The following is a 20,942-nucleotide window of genomic DNA, read 5'->3' as shown; positions in this document are numbered from 1 at the left end:
TCTGATTCTTAGGTTTTGGAGCCAGAAGACTTGGGGGTACATCACAGCTACCATTTTGTGGCAAAAGGAGCATGTCCCGTGAAGATGGAATGTCATAAAGATGGATATCTGGAAATGTTAATTTCCGTTGTGTTGGTGGAATATCATATATTTGTGGATTTACAACTTTAGCTTCAGTATTAGTTGGTAGCGCCTTGTACCTGGCTGGTGGTATATCGTACAGCACCTGGTTCTCCAAGGAATGGCCAGAAGGGTTTTGTTTTAACCCTGTTTTTTCAGGTGATACTGGAATATCATAAATCCATTCTGACTTTCGAGGGTTTGGCAAGGTATTGTAATGGCCCCAGCACTTTTTCCGAGATTCATTTTCTGAAATATCAGTTTCTCTTTTGGGAGGGACATCATATAACTGCAACAGAGCACACAGGATTTTTAAATGGTGTTTTTAAATGAGAGATGAGAAACAAAACTGAATTCTCAGAGCACATAAATGTATGCAACTCCAGTAATGTCAATGGAACTGCACCATAAAAAGGCTAGCCCATAATTTTATTTTATTTTTTCTAAAATGCACGGGCTGCACATATGAAGGTTAAAACATTTTGAGTACAGGTGATCAAATGATACAGCAGTGTCCCCAAGCCAGTGAAATCTGTAGGCTCTTCCTTGGCTGCTTTGGAGTAGGAAACTCATAGTTTTCTGGAATGGCTACAAAAATGAAATGCCAGTTTATTAGTACGCAACATTAAGCACTCCATTTTACAGATGAAGATTTTATTAGCCTCTGCATAAGAAAACACTTGATCTTCCAGTATCCCCACCCCCATTCATATGCATACCCTGACAAAAAAAAAATAAAAAATCACTGACACCACTGACTGTTCTCAAATAACTGCAATGAGTTTAAATTTTCACTTCATACAGGTTTGCATAATGAATCTTGCCCAATGCCTAGAAGTATGTGTGTGTACAGCTGAAGCCCAAGCTGAAAAACGCGACTGCAGGACAACTTCTTGTGTAAGAAAATCCAGTCTAATGCTAATAGGTGCTTCAGGAGAGATTGTACCTGGATGCCTTACAAGCATAAAGCACAGGCATGAGGCTGTGTAGGGAACTGTAGGAGCATGCAGCAACAAGAAACAACTGAGGGTACCACCATGTGATAAAAATTTTAGCAAGAACTGGCCAGGTCAGGCTTCCCCATTTGCAGAAAATGTGCGTGAGAAGGAGAGCCCAGACAAAGGTATTTTAGCTCAAAGCCAGAATTTTCCAAATTGCCCATGAACAAAGAATTCTAGGAAAATTTGATTTTGGAAGCAACAATAAGCCATGTCTCTGAAAGGAAACCTGTTCTCAGGCTGTTGCAGCTGGTCGGTACAATTGCTAACAGCCATGAAGACGTCAGGAATGCCAGCTTCAATGAGCAATTGCTCATATGCCAGCGCCCTAGTTCTGGGTAGCACCAGTCCCGCTGTCACTGCTGAACAGGTTCTGTGCCAGACTGGCTTCTCGTCGTGGGGCAGCCAAGAAACTACAGCACTTCTCCTTAACCCACAGAATCAGGAAGCCTCAGATTTCCTGTGCTGGGATGAGCTGCCCGGAGATCCTGCACCTCAGCCCTGGACGTAGGTGATAAGGAACCTGTCAAAATTCTCCTGGATCCTAAAACTGTTCAGGAAACCTGAAATATTTGGCACTCAACTAATAGTTTCCATTGAGGCATGTTCTTTGTCGTGAAACTTCAGATCAGCTCTTTCTTCAAGGATGGTACTTGTCGAAGAGTGGGGAAGAGATGGGAAGCCTGACACACACACACACCAAAGCCAGGTGTGCTCCGCTCCCAAAAAAGGTGACAGGAGAGTGCTGCATGGAATGAGGACAGCTAGTTTTTATCTGCTTAAATATTACAAACAGACATTCAAGAATGTCAGGTATTGAATTTGCTTTTCACACTGTCATAAAAAGAAGCTAAGGTTGTCTGCAGTCTAAAAAGCAAATGCACACTCAGTGGTAGTCCTAGTCCTGGTAGGAACCCTGACTGTCCAGGAGCCAGGTAGTATTTGTCTCTTTAATGTGAAGGACAAAGTACTGCACTGAAGATGTGCTGGTCTTATCCCCATGATCTTCTTGAGGGAGGTTCAGCGTATGTACCCAATGTCACAGTAATAACACAGATTATTCTCGTGTCCAACAAGTCTTACTTACATTGCCTACTGGAGAGCCTTTCTGGACACCAGCTCCTGCCTTTTCTGGGCTGGATGGGACGTTGTAAAGTTGCTTCTGCTCTTCTTGGAAACACTCGGTGGATCTGACCAGCACAGAGCCCTTGCATGCACTGGGCAGAGTGGCACCACTCTAGTCAAAGGCAAAAAAAAAAAAAAAGGTTAGCTTCAATTGTTTAAGACCCCACTGAAGACTTTGGTGGAATCAAAGACTTGGGTCATGTACTCTGTAGCTCCTAGTTCGGTCAGCAAGAGTCACACTGAACCTTCAGGGAGCTGCTGGAGGGCCTTTGGGCAGTGCTGCGCGGGAGGGTGGCGGGCACAAGGCGGCCGCCACCTCACACCTGACTTTGGGTCTGAGCAGGGCCTGCCCCACTGACACAAAGCGGGTAATGCAAGAAGCTCGTGGGTAGCTTGATAATGAATGAATTGGAGCGGGCTCAGCCCTGCACCCTGGTGCTGCCACACGGGCAGGCTCCGCCGACACGCTCCCGTCCCTTGTTGCCCTTACCCTGAGTGCATCATGTTACATAATCTAATAATCCCTTACATTTTCTTGCCCGGGAGGTAGGTGGTGTGGGTGACATTTAGTTACTTTTCTGTACACACACTAATGACTCTTCTGTAAACATCTTGCTATCTTCCCGATCAAATGACAGCGAGAGAAAGCACATTTCCTGATGGATAAACCAAGGCAGAGAGTTTGACACTCTGATACTAAGAATTCATCTGCACCCTGGAACTCAGTAATGGTAAAACCCAAAGTTTTTTATCTCTGAATTTATCTCAGACACACATTGGATTTAAGACACATTTCTCTGAACATTAACAGATTTAAAGGAGAACTGCTTTAGGTTTTGAACTTCCCTAAAAATAGATGATTTTCTGCCAAATTTTACAAAAAACAAACAGGGAAACACACCTCAAAATCTATTCTGACATCCTACAGGGTCCCAGCTGTGGGACACAGACACGACACTGTGGCAGGACTCACCTGTGTGGGTAAGGACTCCCGGTGCTGTGTGGACGGAACATCGTACACTTCACTCCTGATATTTGGGACTGAAGCCCGGCAAGCTCTTGGCAGAGTAAACAGATGCTTAGAGGAGGAGAAAAAACAATAATGAGAAAGCTGTAGTGAGCAGTGAGCTCAGGATACCTTTGAAAAAAAATCAGTTGAATAGGCCACCATTAGAGTAATCACCCTTCAGTGATTAAAAACCTTTCAGCTCTTCACTGATGGTGAGAGACAGGAACTGACCTTACAAGTAGGCATGGTAATTTTTTCCCCATAATTCTCCTTTACCAGCATTTCTGCTTTATTTCAGATAAGAATTGGCACAGACAAATCAAAGACAATCTGCCTTACTAACCGAGGGAGCAAAAACATCTATAGAAAATCCAGCTTCAGTTATCGCTTAAATCTTTAGACTACCCAAAAAGCAGAACCACTCAAAAAAGAATGTAGGGGAATTTCTACTTCTCCAGACCCAGAAGGCCATTAGGTCAAGTTATTCAGTGAGAGTAAAAGCATCAAAAAGGTACAGGCTGAGGTGCATTATTCTGTAGTTATGAAAGTCTCACTCGGAAGGAGTAAACAGAGTCACACTGATGCCCTGTCCAGCTCCACAAACAGCCTGATATGGGAATTACATCATTAGTCAGTACTCAATTACAGGCTAATTCTCCTGTTTGCTTGAAACAAATCTGAAGAGCCATGACCAGATCTGCAGGACAATTAGTTAAGGTGCCAAAATACAAACGCTGGGAAAGGGCTTTTCTTTTTTTTTTTTTTTTAAATCAACCCCCAAAACATTGAATTTTGTTTGTTCAGCACAGGTTTAGCCTAGCTAGAAAGGATTACTGCAAACTGCTGACCCACAGAAGCACTGCTGGAGATGAGACATCAGAGTAAATTATTTTAAATTGGAGGTAGCGTTCTCCATCATATAAGTATTGTAGCAACTAAATTTAGTGGAAACATGGCAGAGGAACAAGACGCTAGCTTTACAAGCGCCTACTTCATCTTTGTGAAAGCTTAGCTCTCGTCTGAAGAAAGGGAATGAGGAGCGAACAGGAATCCCCTCGGCGCTCTGCATGCAGGATAGCTCGTAGCGCAAACAGAGGCATAAAAGAGACTTGCCTGAGCAGACAGGGTAAAAGCGGTATCAAGAAAACCATCCTTAGCTCAGGTCTGTTTTCAGATGGACAAACTTTACTCAGCATACAGCACAGAGGAAACTCACTGAATGTCACATCTTGCTATTTTTTAAAAGTACTTTCAGTCACAGTAAAACACGAGGGTGCCCGGTGCATTAGGCAGAAGTGACGCGGCTTTCCTCTAAGGTGAAAGCACACAGGCTTCGATGGATTTTGTTTTATTGCTTTCAACCAGTTCCCTCAAAGACTTACGGTGGCTTTACCCAGCTGCTCAGAGGACAGCTGAGTATGCCAGAAACTTTGCCAGTTGTCCCATAGGATCTACATGGGGCGGTCTGGAGCGCCGCGGCTCATTCTGCACTGGCACAGGCGGTTCACACTGGAGCCACCCTGCACATCTGCGCATGGCTCAGGACCACTGTGGTACAGCTGGTGTGGGAACAGCTGTGATGCTGTGCAAGAGGCAGCTCAGGCAAACCTGAACTTTTAAATAATAGTAGTAGGCTAGGACATTTCCCCCCCCCCCTCTTTGTTAGAGTAAATGATGCTTAGGTGTAGAGACTCATGACAGGACTAGCCAAGGAGCTCTTCTGCTGGGCCAGTCATTCAGATAAAGAACAGTAAGTAACATTTTCAGCCTGATTTGATGGCAAAACATGGAAAATCTGTACCAAAATCTTGCATTCAATTTGCAAATGGCTTCTTTAGGGTTAGGAATGTGAAGAAATCAGATCACATCAAATGCAAAAGGGTCATTTGTAGCTATTAGTTTGAGCTTGCAGTTACAGTAATTGTATGCAAAGGCTGGACGTGCAGCTGCAGTGCTGAAAATTAGGTTTCAGTCACCAGCGACACACCAAGTCAGTCTGCTTTCCAGCGCCCATTTGTCACACAGAAGGAACCAGCACCTCAGATCCCACACCTTGCCTTTCCGCACAGTGGGAGGAAAGGTGCCCGGCTGAGCTCCATAAATCAGGTGATCATTAAATCGATCTAAAAGGCTATATAGTTCAGAGGTGATCTTTTCTTTATTCAATTAACATTTCTAACATGATTTTCATACATGGAATAAAGAGCCAGCTAGGACTGAAGAACTCATGGGACTGAACAAAAACTTGCACCTGAACTCCCTCCCCACCCGCTCTATTTACCTTTCATTACACAAGAGATCCCATTCACTTCACACTGAAAAAAACCACAAGCTTCTGATGTTAAGATACTCGATGCAACATTTAGTCATATTACACCTTCCACATCCATGTTTCATTTGAATGCCAAACACAAGGAGCAAGGAGAAAGAGGGAGGCCCCAGCAAGCAGTGGCAATGAAGCGGTGGAAAGCCAGGTTTGCAACTGGTCTCTGTAACTGGGGGGACTGGTGGCTGCTCTTATCCCATGCACCCTGGGTGCTTTCTTGGCAGCAGCAAAAACAGGCTGGGAGAGACATTGATTCTGGCCACACAACCAAACTTCTGTGTCCTCCAGCAGGTCTAAAGTAGGCGCTGATACTTCATGCAAGTGTAGTGACTACCTGGAGTAGCAGGAGAGAGAGGCAGCAGCGCTCTGAGCTTGCCGAGAGCCTGGGAATAGTAGAAACTGGACTAAAGACAGCAATTATCACACAGCAAAGACTGAGGGTTTTTTTAATTATTTATTATTAATTCATTAATAACATGAATCATGTTACTGTACAGATGGATGCAGAGACCCCACGTGTGCCCAGAGGACTCTGGATGGACACATGCTGCAGACTATCAGAGGAAAGGGCTCTGTGTCTTGTTATTTTAACTTTGGGGTAGGTTTGGAAATAATTTCTAGATTCTTCCAAACAAATGGTATATTCTTTACTTCCTGCCCTATTTTACAGCTGCTTTAAAATGTCATAAAAAGTGAGGGACTACAGAATATAGAAAGTCGTATGTTGCCTATAACAGCATTTCTCACATAATGCTACAAACTGTAGCAGAATTGATGGCAGTTTCCTAAACACCATTTATTTGAACAGCTTTGCTGCAAATTCCACTGACATGCCCAGGCCAATAGCCTTTATTATTTTCCTGCTCCCAATGACCGTTTTAATACTAACATTTGTTACTTTTATAGCTGCTTATATTCTTACCTGGCTTGTCGAGCTTTGGGTCCTTTCACTGAGCAGCTGTGCAGCCAAGGCTGGTACCTGATATATTCCTTGGGCAGGCAGGGTAGAGACCCTAGCTGGAGATTTAACCCACCCCTCCATCTTCTCATAGGTAGAGGACAACACAGTAGGCTTGGGAGTGGAGGGAACCTGGTAGATGTTTTGCTGGCCCACCGGTGCCTCTGCGGAGTCACCCTGGGTGGAAGGAGGCAGGAGGGCTGCCCGAGAAGTGGCGAGGAGCTGGAGGCGGTTTGCGGGGGCCAGGCCCTGCCTGCCATGGAGGGAGCATTTCCACCAGCCCTCGCTGCCGATGACGTTCTGGTCCAGCACCGTCAGGATGTCTCCTTTGCGGAAGGCCAGCTCATCTGAGCACTCTGCCTTGTTGTCATATAGTGCCTTCGCCAAAGTATTCTGGAGAGAGAAAAAACACCGACATTGCACTGTTACGCCAACAGAAGTGTTAATTAGTTTGGGTTTTATCTCCACTTTAATTTCAGATTAATTCAAGTCCGCCCATTTTCACATTAAACAACATTTCTCAGAGCGCTGGTTGCAGAGTTAAATGTCTGCAGCCTGCGTCTCTGTTCAGTGCAGTAAAGAAGTAGATGGTAATACTACCATGTATTTCTTCATCACCTTTACCCACAAATTTCTTCAAGAGCACTGCTAACGCTCATTACTTAGACATTATTTATTAACATCTCTGTATGATAAATAGGTGTTTTTTCCATTGTCATTCTGCAAATTCTTTGTCAGAAGCTGCAGAGGAAATGCATCAACCATCCAAAAATAACCAACTTATGCCTTCCTGTCTGCTCCCCACTTTATCTGGGGACTTCAACCGCACATAAAAAGCAAATTATTTCTTACCTGGAGACAAAAAAAGACACCCCAACAAACCCAAACCATAAGCTAGCACTCCTCCCATTGCTTATTTTCCTTTAAGCTTATTCTTTCTTCAGAGCCTTACGAAGGCAGACCTCTCAGTAGCATCAATGCTGAGGGAGTTAATACGTGCCCACTGGTAACACCAGTGGCAGAAATACCACTGAAGAGCGGCAGTGGGCTGCGGTACTTGTGAAGACCCAGACTCCAGCTGGCTGTGTCCATGCCCACCCCAGACTGCAGACTTGGATCCTACTGATCCAGAACATCCCAGGCTAATGATTTATGTGACACATTAGCTCAAGGAAAAATCTAATTATGCACACAGTGACATCAAATAGCTAAATCTTCACAGTAGGCCAGTGCATTTGTGAGCTTATCTTCAGGTAAGCACACCCGAAACAGTGTCTGTGTTTCTTTCCACCACACAGACACTACGTGTATATCAATACCATCTCCAGTATAACTTGCAGCATCTTTATAGAGTGCTCTTAACGTAATTTTTTCTTAGATGGGAATCCAAGGAAGAATAGAGTGACTTTCCCCAAGACCACAAAAATCTGCGAGATGGCAAATATGGGTATTTCCCACCTTCTTCACCACAGGGCATTTTATCTATAGACACTGAGCCTGAGCCCGTACATTTCTGGCAAGTAGATCACCACATTTTATTTTTAGCATATTTATTTTGGGTATTTTCTTACTCATTACAAGATGACAGTTAAAAGAATGAGGAGTAGCATCAGCAGGTAGCTTTAGTCACCCAAGGCGTTTGTGCAAAGGGTAGAAAGAGCCGTAGACACAGTGTTTTTCAGTGCAAGATACCATTTACTTTCAGCTCTAAAACGAGACTGCTTCCCACTCAGTGGGACACTGCTGTGCTTCAGCATTAGTTCCTTATCAGAAAGTACAAGTAATGTCCAAAGAGATAGCACCCAAATAGGAAACATGATGCCTTGTATTTTTGCCCAGAGCATTTGCTGTAAAGCAACAGCTGGCTTGAAGTTGCAGCAGTAGAAAACCAATTTGTCAGCTCAGCTGATGCAAACAGCCTGTTGTCAGCAGCACGCATTTCTTGGCTGGGGTGGCCACAAACAATGGCCTTTCTATGATACACGGGCTTGGCCATCAGCAGCTGCCAGCAATGGACAACAGTCCCATTTACCTCCTGTCCTAGCCCGATTAAAACAGTCTTGCCTTGAAGATGGGAGCTTTTCCTATTATTCATCAGCAATGCTTCTAGTTGCCTTGTTGGATGCTGTACAGACGCTGAAAGACTTTTTCAGGCCTGAAGAGGCCAGGCAGGGTAGCAGGTCCCCCCCTTTCGCAGAGGTGGCCGAGGCATGCTGAGCCCTGGCCGGGTGCACGCAGGAAACTGGTGGCAGAGCCAGGAAGCCTGGAGTCAGGAACTGAGCCCCCTCCGATTGCATTAAACAAACCTGTCCTTCCTAGTTGCACCAACACAAACAAGAGGAAAATTTGGTTCACAGTATGGTTTTAGAAGGTGTCTAAACATCAATATTTCCCCAGCTAAGTCTTTCTTGTGGAAGTAACATACTAAACACACCATTGGACCCAATTCTTTAATCAACTGACATATGAAACTACAAGTCTATTTTCAAGTCTTGTCTGTTTTAAAGTACACCGATTTTCACTAAGACAGAATTTGGCCTGTACACTCAGTGAGAATTTCTGCAAATAGTAACTGCAGACTACAACCTAAGTTATGCAGGGTGAGGAGATACTCTTCCCATTCAGCAACATCACACAGGACTGCAGCAGGTATTAGCAGGATAAATCATTCCTGCTATTCTCTCATCAATCTGCCTAGACATTGCTAGGTCTGCATTGCTGCAAAACACGTGAAACAACCAGGTCAGTGACAGCAACAGAGAGGGGTCAGTTCTGTTCAACAGCTAAGCTACCCCACAGAAGGGTTGTCAAAACGAACATTTCGCTCGGCAGGGTCAAATGAGTATGTTAGGGACACCCACACTGAATGAAAAGTTAGATTTTTAAACTCACACCATGAAAGTCACAAACCTTTTCAACAGAGGGGTCTCTGCTCGAAGCCCAGCACACATTCCTTTGGCTTTGCCAATAAAGCCGTGCAAACATCCAAGGGCAGGCAGCCCACAGCGAGGGACCGATTGAAAGCAGAACACGGTGGTTCACGTTTTGAAAGCTGGTCTCCGATCTGTGGGGCTCAAATCAGGGCATGTGGGGTCACATCTGTAGGCAATGCAAATACCCAGGAGTGTTTGAAATCATCTCAATTGCAAGCCAACCAGGGGATTAAAATTTAAAAAAACCATAATCATAGGACACTTTGGGAAACCTGACCTAGCTTGAACAACAAATCTGTTAATAGATCATCTCATATCCTATCCATAAGGCTGGAACTGGAAAATTTAAGACCTTAAATAGAGAAGTGATGGACACAAGCCCCCACTTAGAGACTACAGAACATGAATAAATTGGAAGACTGAGACCTCTGCAAGTAAGTGGAGCTCTCAAATAGCAGGGGCGGCAGGGAGGAGGAAGGAAAAACAAAACAAAACAAAAAAAAAAAAAAAGCAAAAGGTTCTTCCATCTAAAGCAACACTACAATTACATTTCAAGTTTCAGGACACATGGTCCATACTACAGAATTGGAGAGCAAATATTTTCCATCCACTCTCAGTTTCAGCACTGCTAAGTGCACAACAGAATTCAATTTTTCATTATTTTCTTCCAGGAATACCAGCCCATCACTGGTTTGATAAGCCAGCCACTGGTACAGATACAATTCCAGGTGACAGTGACAGGCATTAGTATCCAACTGGCCTACAGCCCCTAGTGACATTTTTCAGTGCATTTTAAAAATGGTAGAAGCTTAGGAAGACATTTTAATGAAGATTTGTTATCCTGTTGTCTTGGAACTAGTTTCTACCTTTTACAAGTTCTCCAGAGAGGGTAACACAGAGTATATTAGTAATTTATACCTAGCAAGCTACAGGAATGTCCCATAGAAAACTCTTTCAAAAGACAGCTTCTTGTTGCAGTGCGATATGAGGATGCAAAGCAACAACAACAACAAAATAATCCAAACCACTAAGACAAAACAAAAAACCCACACCAACATCTTCCGTGAAAAGAAAGAGTCTTCTGTGTATTTTCAGTGCCCACAGCCTAGCAGAACGTTGCAGCAGTACATTGCAAAAGCAACACAAGCAGCACCACACCACTGAAGTAAATAATTTTGGCTGCATTCTAATCTCCACAAAAACAAGATATAAAAACCACAGGTCAAGCAGGTCTGCCTTTATTTACAGGACTAGTAAGTCCCCCCTGTTTCTTGTTTCTTTTCCAAGCGTTCTGGTTTCTCACCCAGCCTCTCAGGACCTGACTGCACCCAGGCTGCTGCGGAATAGACCATGAAGCATTTCTTTTCTGCAGCGTTATCACCAAAGGAATGTAGGCAGTACTGTTCATTTAAGCTCTATATAGTTTTTAGGAGTCCCAGCTGTTGATTCAACAAGCATTAGCACAGGATGCTGAAGCAGATGTTGAATATCAGCCTAATACTCATAAAACAAACTGGAACAAACAGCAGTGTCTAGCATCACAGGTGCTGATGTGTTTAGCTTTTTATAGGATATACATAAAACTAGCTAGCTTTAGTACTGGAAAGTGCTGTAGTTCTGGCAGCAAAGAGCTAGCTACAGGTTAGCCAACTTCCTAGTGAAGTTGGAGGCGATACTGAATCCCATAGCACTAGAAAAAAACCTGCTGGAGCCACTGAGCTGCGTCAGTTATGAAAGCCGGATTGCTTATGTCCATGTTCCACTGAAACAAAACCTCTAAGCAGTACTCCCAGGAGGAGGGTACGGCCATGCTGGGTAAGCCAAAGCACCGTGAGGCTGGGTAAGGAACCACCAAATCTCCTGTTTGTGCCCTGTCCCTTACTGGAATCCAGCCCCCCACCAGCTCCGCAGCTCAGCATCCCACGGGCTCCATCTGCTCACATTACGAACTAGAGTTACTGACAAGCCACTGGATGCCAAATCTGTTCCCATTTGCTTTCCAAAGAAATCTCATTTTTTTGGAGACATGTTTAAGAGAACTCATCCCAGCCAATTGATTTTGTGATCACAACAACAGCAGGAGCAATTTTATAAACAGAAGTTACAGGAGGTTTACGGCAGGCAAGTGCCCGATCTGACAGCGCGGATAGCTGTGGTCTGACAAGTCTGTCTCCAGTTATGTGGAGTGAGGTTATTTGTGGTACAGGCTCTGGCTCACATAATGGGGAGCTGCCTGTCAGGAATTGGGCCCCATCGACGCTGTCAGCTATCTAGGACAGACGTAAGGAATCACTGTGGCAGCCCCTTACTGTCATGTAAGCAGAAGCATCTCTGACCTGCCGTTGACTATAAACAAGCACTGCATTCCCAGGATCACAGAGACCTTACGGGATGCTTAGCTAGGAGGAAGCTGTGCTTTGGGGCTAATGGGAACTGCATTTTTTCTTTATTACCAGCGGAGCGGAAACTGGCTGTCTAACACCATCATCCATAAAATGCCATCTAGGGCCAGCTGCATATAGTTCGTTGTTATTTTATGTGGTTTCATTAATGTGTCCTTACACTAACCAACATGTAATAAGTAGTAAAGCAACACAGATGAGATCAAAGCATTTTTCCTTCTTTGACATTTGTTCCTTCTTCCCTGTCAGCAGCCCTGAAAAAAAATCTCCTAAGACAAAGAACATCTTAAAAGCCCGTTCATCACCCCATGAGAAAGCACCTCGGCAGACAGCACTGTTACTCTTCTCTCACTGAGCAGACTTTAACGAGATGATGACAGAGCACAGACCCAGAAAGCAGAGCCCGTGTCCTTTGCAACCTCTGCCCCAGACACCGTTCTCCCCTGCAGAGCCTGCGGCCACGTTAGAGCGATGCCAATTAGGCACATCCAGCGAGCCCACCGCACTGAACGGGTTTACAGTGTAAGACCTCTGGTAACGCAGGCTCAGTTAACTGAGGTGTGAAAAAAAGTTCTTGTGTGTCTCCTTTTATTGGAGCGTAGATCAGACGTTAAAACAGTAACTCCCCATACAAACTGACTTTTAACATCTTTATTGTTTGTGTGTCCCTATCCAGCAGTGCTCCTACTGTAAAACCTACCAGCCCTTGGGAGTCTTCAGAATGAAAGCTGTTAACTCATGTTTATTAATGAAGAGAGTGGAAACTTTTAACTAAGAGTCAGTAAAACTCAGAATTGTACAATTCTATAATGCAAAATTGTGTAACTTCAGAATGGAAGTACTCACACAGACTGACATCTGTGCTAAGGCAACTCTCCCCGTTGTAAAAACCCCCATCTCCCCCATCCCAATCCCTACCTTCAGCCTATAGTACTATGTAACAGGAAAAAGAAAAAAGTCCTTATAAAATATACACAAATATCACTAGAAAAATCCATCAAGGTTATCAAGTGATAATTTGAGCATCTTGCTTGCAAGTCAGCCAAAGTATTTTCTCAACACCCCCATTTCCCACTCAGTTTGTATTTGGAAACATCAAGTCACTACTACATACTGTTTCAGGTGATACATAGGTACTGTAGTACTTAAAGCATTTCAAATTAAAAAAATATTTTTCATCTACTCTCTTAAGTTTACTTCTTAAAACAACTACTGAAATAATATAAAAACAAGAGATATGATGCAGATAAATATTTTTCAGCTGTGTTTTACACAATATTATCTGTAAGCACTTTTACTGCAGGAAAAGGGGACTTAAAATATTTAAGGAGATGGAAGATAAAGGCAGTGGGTTGTACTCGCTGAACAGTTATGTTCATGCATCAGTGGCACCCTCTGACATGTTTATAGAACTGTTTCCAGTTAATCTCTTCACCTCTGAACAAAGCTGAAGAAATAAACATTCTCCATTGCCCTGTTAGCTGGGAACACACTTCCCAGGGAAGTCCCCTCTTAAATAGTAGGCCAAGTTGAATCAATTTAAATTTTACCCAGTTCAGTTAATTGTAGACCAAGTTTACACCAACAACATCCACAAAACAACAAAGAATTTACCTTAAACACTCACATCTTTCTCTACATGCATGATCCTTTCTCCTGGCCATGGGGCTTGCACATCCCACTTCCTGAGCAACATTTTCTGTGAATTGTGGAAGGTCCTTCTACTGTATTTTGTGTTTTGTTTGCATATTTTGGAAAATAAGTGTTCTGGTCATACAGAAGTTTCAGATCTTTTCGCACGAGCTTCAACAAGGAATTAATGTCAGCAGTTGCTTTGATTGCCTATTCAACAGTTAATTGATTCTTAGAGGGTAGAACCCGCTGCTAATCAGCAGGTTTTAAATTCTGGATGATCAAATCAGTTTTTGATAAAAACCAACCAGTTTAAAAATTCAGGCAGAGCCACTTAGAAGCTGAGCAGCTTCACAATAAGAGCGCCACAGAGGTGGGAATTACAAGCTGTTCTGTTAATTTTCCCCAAACTCTCTTTTCTCCACCAATGTGGTTAATCAAATTCCAGCTGTGTTACAACCAACAGACACTCCACCCCCTGCCCCGTTTTCAGTGCAGTCAGGATTTCATTCCCATTCACAGCATTTTGGCATGTGTGGTCTCGTGCCCAAGTTCAGGGAAAAATAAACTGCCATTTCCTGATGTTTATAAAACTGAATACGTATGTATGTATGCTGGGCTTTGGTTCCTCCTTCTAGCTAAAAGTTTTTGCCCATGTGCACCAAATTACTTTTTGACTTTTCTAAACCTTTTAATATCTTAATTACTTTTTACTACAATGTTACTTTCCAAACATGGATTTAAGGACACAAAGTTCTGTCGAGTACAAGTTTTCTCCCTCTGCCTGCTAAGCAATAGATGCTTCACAGAGACTTGTTAGGGCAGGGTCCTGCCTACCTGGGGAACAGGCGAAAAATTCTTGGGAGAGGTTGTCAGGAGCAAATTGCAGATTTCTCGTTTGCAGGCACTGCAGTGAATTCTTCCTCCTGGGTGCACAAGCGTGACCAGGATGCTGTCCTTGCACCCTGTCTGACCTGTGGTGGGGTTTCTGCAGATTCCCTGGAAGTGGCAGAATGACAGCAGCCGAGGGGGTTGAGGCTCAGGGGTGAGTGTTCTCTGATTCATAATGAATCAGTAGCAACAGCACAACGCCCAAACACGGCAGCTTCCTCCAGCTCTCCCATTGCACTTATATGCCCAGAAACGCCAGTTCTTCTTTAAGAGTGCCCTTTTGCACTAAGTTGTATTTATCCGTAATTTTAATATTTCTCTGGGAAAAGCAGCAGATGGCTTTTCACCTGCCCTAGCCACCAGCACACACCCCCGCTCCCGTGCAGCAGCTGTACGTTGCCCCTTCCCTGTCATTAACACAGGGCACATGGGGACCGTGCAGCCCCTGCCCCGCATCGCAGCTGCCAGCCATCAGCTGCATCGCCAGGCTGAAAGGGTCAGTTCCACAGCCAAAGAAACTCTGCTTAGCACAAAGCAAGCTGATGCTGGGTGTCCGCAGGAGCACTGTGCTGGAAGTCTGGGCAAAAACATCAGCATATGACTATAAAATGGATTTGTTCCATCCATGTATTCCCTCCTCCTCCCAGAGCAGTATTTCCTAAAAACAAACGTTGCCACCACTCCTTTCCTCTTTCGAGCTTCAGTTCTCTTTGCAAAGAGCACTGCAGGACATGGTCAATTGCTAACCTAGAGTGCACAGGCTTTCCCAGGCTCACATGTCAAGTAACTTCAATGAGTTTTCTTCAAAGAGTGATTCAGTTTGTTAGAACATCTCCATTACTCATTTTCTAGTAGTCAGTGCAAAAATTATCATTTTTTTCTGATAAAATGCAAGCTCAAGTATTAGTCATTTAAACTCATTATTTCCAAGAAAATGGGGAACACAGGGAATCCTCCTGGCCAGCCAGGGTCATTCATGGTAACTTTTTAACAAGGCATATACAAAACCTTACCCTTCTTAACCATACTGGTATTCTTGATAAAGCATTTTTTTCAGCTTAACTTGGATCGTATTTTAAAAATTAAGACCATATGCTCTGCTAGTAATGTGCAAATAAGATCAAGAGCATGCAGTGAAAAGGGATCCTGACAGACACAGGCTCTACACTGTTCATGCTCCCACTACAAAAGATGCAAAGCCATTCAATTAACTGCAATATAAATAATCTAATACTTACGTTGACCTTCATTTTGTTGTCTCCTATTTCCCAGTTACTCCATCACCAAAGAAGGAGGAGGATGAGTTCTCTCTAAGCCCAGTCCGGCAGATTAGGCAGGAGCACTGGAGGGTCTGGCTGGAAGCCTGGAGAGCAAACGCTCAGCCCCCTTCCACTTCCTACTGCACTCACTGGGAGCCCGAGAAGAGCAGCAATTGGGAACCAAGGGAGCTAATTACATAGCTAAATTATCTCCAGGGTGCAATTGGCCTGCAGCTGCTGATGCTAATGAGGACCAGGTGCAGGACACACAGATGTCCCTCCCCGTGCACACCCCCGGGGAAATGCCTTGTCTCTGCTTTGCAACTGTATCCCTGCAGGAAAACGTGGGGCAGCGGGGCTGAACCAGCAGCATGGATTGGATTTTGAAGCGTTTCTGCAGCATCATTGTTTACCCCTGTTTTTTTTTTAACTTAATATACTTAGAAATTGTCATGTTTGGGTCCTTAGAAAATTGAATAGATCCCCTTTGCTGTTACAGAAATCCCTGCAAAATAATCTTACTCTTCGGAGGCAGAAACCCTGAGAGGGAAAGCTAAACATTAACTGCAGCTGAAGGGTTTTATTTCTTTGATTATTAAAAAAAAAATCTTTAATATCATTAAATAATAGTTGCTATTTGCTCAGTAAACAGCTCTGCCCAGGTTATGCTTATGCAAATGCACAGGTTTTACTGCTTTGTACTCATGAATATCCTGGGGTTTGCAAAGTTTTACTGGTTCTGCCTTTGTACTTTTCTCTGGTAAAAGTATTTTCCTTCCTCTTTTCACAGTAGCTTCAAGATGAAATTTGACACTCGCTCCCAAACCCACAATCACGTAACAAAAAACAATGCATCTTGAGTAGAAAATACTGAATTGAAAATGCTTTCTCAACAAAATCTACACCTCTGAGCTGGGGCTAGGAGCAGACACACAGCTAACGCAGTTATCCAAATGAGAGAGAAATCCTGGCACAAAGCAGCTCATTTGAATGTTTTTTGGGGTTCCCTTTCCCTTTTTTCATTACAACCAGCAGTTTTACTAGTATGAACACTCCACACAGGAGATAGAGAGCAGCCATTCACTTACGACCCTGGAATTTTTCAGGTGCTACCAGCATTTGAAACGGTCCAGAAATACAAGTAACAAAGCCAAAATTTGTGGCCACAAAACTACTTCCAAATACAATTAAATATTCTCTTGAATTAATCCCAGGCAGGATCCCCACCATGCTGGGGCAGGGGCATCCCCCCCAGACAGCCGGTGACCCGTGCTGGGGCAGGGACACCCCCAAGGGACTGTGGCTGCGGGGTGTCCCACACCAGAGCAGGGGCAGGAGTGTGGAGGAGCGGAGGAAAAGGGGCAACAGTCACGGAGCAGCAGCCAGAGACCTTTTCCCCAGCCCCATGCCTCTGCACCACCACCACCTCCTTGAAGGAACTGGGGCAGACTGGGTGTACCCCACACAGAAATAAGGCAAGCTGGGATGGGAAAGGGGGAGAACACATGCTCACTTAGGCGCTTGCTTAATTGTTCACAGCTTATTCTTTCTCAATCACCCAAATCAGTGATTAGAAGTTTGTGTTAACTGGCAATAAATTACATCATGTGAAAATTCCCTGGATCAGTGTAGTGGGTTTGTATGGAGAGGTTTTGGTAGCGGGGGGGCTGCAGGGGTGGCTTCTGTGAGAAGGTGCCAGAAGCTTCCCCCACGCCCGGTGGAGCCCGTGCCAGCCGGCTCCCAGCTGGACCTGTCACTGGCCACGGCTGAGCCCATCGGCCACGGTGGCAGCGCCGCTGGGATGATGGATTTAAGGGGGAAAAAAATATCTGTGCAACACAAAATTGCAGCAGAAGAGAGGGCTGAGGCGGTGTGAGAGCAGCAGCCCTGCAGCCCCCAGGTCAGCGAGGACAGAGGCGGGGGGGCTCCAGGCACCGGAGCAGCCGTTCCCCGGCAGCCCGTGGTGAAGCCCCTGGCAGGGCAGGCTGTGCCCCCAGCCCACGGAGCCCACGGGGGAGCAGATCCCCCCCCACAGCCCGGGGAGGGCCCCACGCCAGGGCAGGGGGTGCCCAAAGGAGCCGTGACCCGTGGGACCCGCGCTGGGGCAGCTCCCGGCAGGGCCCACGGAGGGACCCGCGTGGGGCAGCGTGCGAGGAACCGCAGCCCGTGGGAAGGGCTCCCGCTGGGGCAGCCTGCGGAGGACTGTCTGCAGGACCGTCTCCCGTGGGAGGGACCCCGCGCTGGGGCAGGGCGGTGTGGGAGCCCTCCCTGTGAGGGGGAAGGAGCCGCAGGGACAGCTGTGAGGGACTGACCCCAGCCCTGTCCCCAGCCCCTGTGCTGCTGGTGGGGAGGGAAAATCCGAAGTGAAGTTAAGCCCAAGAAGGGAAGGATGGGAGGAAGGTCTTTTAAGATTTTGTTTTTATTTCTCATTATCCTACTCTGATTTGATCGGCAGTAAGTTAAACTCATTTCCCCCAGTGGAGCCCGTTTTGCCCGTGACAGTGATGGCTGAGAGCTCTCCCTGCCCTGACCCCGACCCACGGGCCTGTCGCTGTATGTTCTGTCCCTGCCGGGCTGAGGGGGGCAGGGACAGAGCGGCTGGGGGGCGCGGGGCCACCAGCCAGGGTCAGCCCACCACAGTCAAGACTGTTTTGTCCATGACAGAACTAAAGTTTTACCTCTAAGACTTTCCCAGGAAAGCTGGGCACTGAGTGCACTTCCACCGGACTGCATCCCTGGGAATAGCCCCAAACTGATTGTCTGAGGCCCAGGAGAGTGGAGACTTCACCATTCTCTCCAGTATTTCCCCTTGGCTATTTAAGTAACTCCTTGCTTAATGTATTAGCTCTGGCAAATCCCATTTTGCAACATGTTATTTGCTCTCAGGCGTGTGAGGTGGAGGCTGGGGTGACAGCGGGCACCCTAAAGCCACCGGGCTGTAGGTGCGCACACCCCCAGGTGCAGAGGAGCTCACAAAAACAAATCTGACATTGTTCTTCATGCGCTTGTTTGTGGACAAGATGGGAATATGTGAACTGGGCATTCTGGAAGGAGAGAAAAGCTTCAGATCAACTTAATGTGTGTTTAAAAAACACTCCTTTTTCTCCTTTGGCAACAGCACAGACAATGACAAACAGTACGAGAACTATTTCCCAAGTGCAGCCCGTCATGCTGACCGTGTTTTGAATTGCACCATTAGGTGCAACATTTCCTGCACAGACTATGTCACAGGTGTATATACAACAAGAAAGAAGTAACATAATTTCTCTGGCTGCGTTCACATACTGAATTAATTTTCAGAAATGGTGTGCCTCGTGAAGGTAGAATCGTTGGGGCACAGTGATAATTGCAAAGCTACTGATGGTTGGCACATGGTGCTTCAAGAAGGCCAGATAGTAGAAAAAACACATCATTAGTATTTTCGTAGTAAGTTTAACATTCAAATGTTATAATAAACAGTACTGCCAGGGTATTAAGAACCTTATAAACAGTTCATAAATTATATAGCAGAAATAAATTTGACTTTTTCAGTTGTTGCTCAGCTGAACTTGACTGGGTGTGCTATATCTGTGTCTAAAGACCGCCCAGTAGAACAGGAAATCTGCTTGCTACCATTACATTTATTTAGCCATTGGCAATCCATTTGAGAAAACAGAAAATATCATGCCTAGAAATTGAAACTTTCTATAGAAATGAAACATGTCCTGCATCAATTTTGGATGACCTAACATGAAAAATAGTCCTCTTATCTTTATATGCCTCAATGGAAAATTTTGAGTGCAAAAAGTGACTCACCGAGGTAGTACCAAGCTTTTTCCCCTACACTATATTTTGTATCAAATTTCCAGGAGGCAGTTTATTTACAGTAAACACTGAGATCATAATTGAGGATGAAAATAATAATTCCATTACACTTCTCATTAGACTTGCAGACAGTAGTAGGACAATCAAGGCACTGACTTTGAGTCAAGATTCAGCGTTTTCTAACCCTTATAGCTGCAGCAGGGTATTTTATCTATGTATAAATATAAAATCATACTAGATGCAATATGAATACACAAATAAATGTAAAAAACCTTATAAACAAGTTCCAGTCCTTCAAAATAAACACAGTACTTCACAATTTCTTCTGTGTTGTGTGTAATGTAGGGAAATTAATTATCTATCATGCAACAGGTCACCCGCACTGTTACTGCAAGTCTCTGACAAAATAACCGTGTCTCTAATGTTGCTACAGGGTAGCAGTAAAACAGGCGCAACCTTGAAGCTATGTTCACAGGTATGCGCTGCTTGGGAATCCTGCTTTATTCAGAGTCTTCCTCAAGAAGACATTTCTTCAGATTAATAGTTTTATCACAAGAAAAAGCGCAGGGAGACGTTAGGTCCGTGAGCATCGTAGAGAGCCTTCTGTCCACCTCAGGATGAGAACACCAAACATTTCCGACATCACCAAGCATCATGCTGACTTCAAACACCAAACCTTACTCCAGCACCCTTTTTTCTTAATTGTTTATATGCAGTACTCAAAAAAACAGACATACCTTTGTGGTTCTGTTGATTCTTATGGTTTTGTCCATTGTTGCCATTTGCCAGCAGCGTCACTTTGAGTAGTGCAGATAATTACAGCAGGATGAAGAGACTTCAGCTTTGCACAGTCACCCAGTGTTAGGAACTACATCTCCACAAAGTGTGTGACAGCTCTACCCCTAAAAGCATTTGTGAATTTGAAGAAAAAGCTTCTCATGAAAGATGATTTCTGTGACAAGATAAAATTCTAGAAAACAGAACGCAAAACAGAAACCCCCTATTGGCGTCTAAAAGTGAGCAAAAGACTCTGTCCACAAGTGGAATTTTCCTTGATCTGTCTGTCACCAACTTGTCGCAATTAACCGCAGTCAGAAGTCTCACCCTTCTGTTTTGCTGCATGTTCCTGTATTTCCTCTTTTAGAAGTGTGATGAATACAAGACTACTACGTACCACAAGGGGCTGCACAATGCTTGATAGAAATAATGCTGCTAGAACCATATTAATTCAGGATTTGAAAGCCAACAGTTTCTCATGCCTTTCAAAGCTGCCTCAACTTTTAAGGCACTGATACAGTTTTTTGTTATAAAGGGGCTTTGCAAAAACATTATGTTACCATCCATACCTGGGGGTGAATGCTGTGTGAGAGGCTCCTCCTGGAATCGCAAAGGCTTGAACACATACACAAGGAATGTGAGGGCTTTAGCTCCTGTCCTGCAATATCCTGCTCAGTGAGCAGAGAAGTTTTGCTGCAGCATGTTTGA

General features: G+C 44.7%; 1 protein-coding gene across 1 annotated transcript; it reads right to left on the bottom strand.

The window, feature by feature from the left end:
- Position 1: 1 nt before the first annotated feature.
- On the bottom strand, positions 2–20,182 carry CASS4 (Cas scaffold protein family member 4; the record flags this gene model as incomplete). The annotated part of the gene is made up of 5 exons (XM_080405897.1): positions 14,341–20,182; positions 6,501–6,929; positions 3,217–3,321; positions 2,206–2,355; positions 2–409 (listed from the first exon to the last, which is right to left on the bottom strand). Coding segments are annotated over exons 1-5 (1,320 nt in total), but the record flags the coding sequence as incomplete, so codon positions are not given.
- Positions 20,183–20,942: the final 760 nt, after the last annotated feature.

The sequence above is a fragment of the Falco punctatus genome (assembly GCF_963210335.1).
Source record: "Falco punctatus genome assembly, chromosome: 10".
Taxonomy (NCBI): Eukaryota; Metazoa; Chordata; class Aves; order Falconiformes; family Falconidae; genus Falco; species Falco punctatus.
Note: the sequence above shows the minus strand (reverse complement) of the source record. Positions and strands in the feature narration are given on the sequence as shown.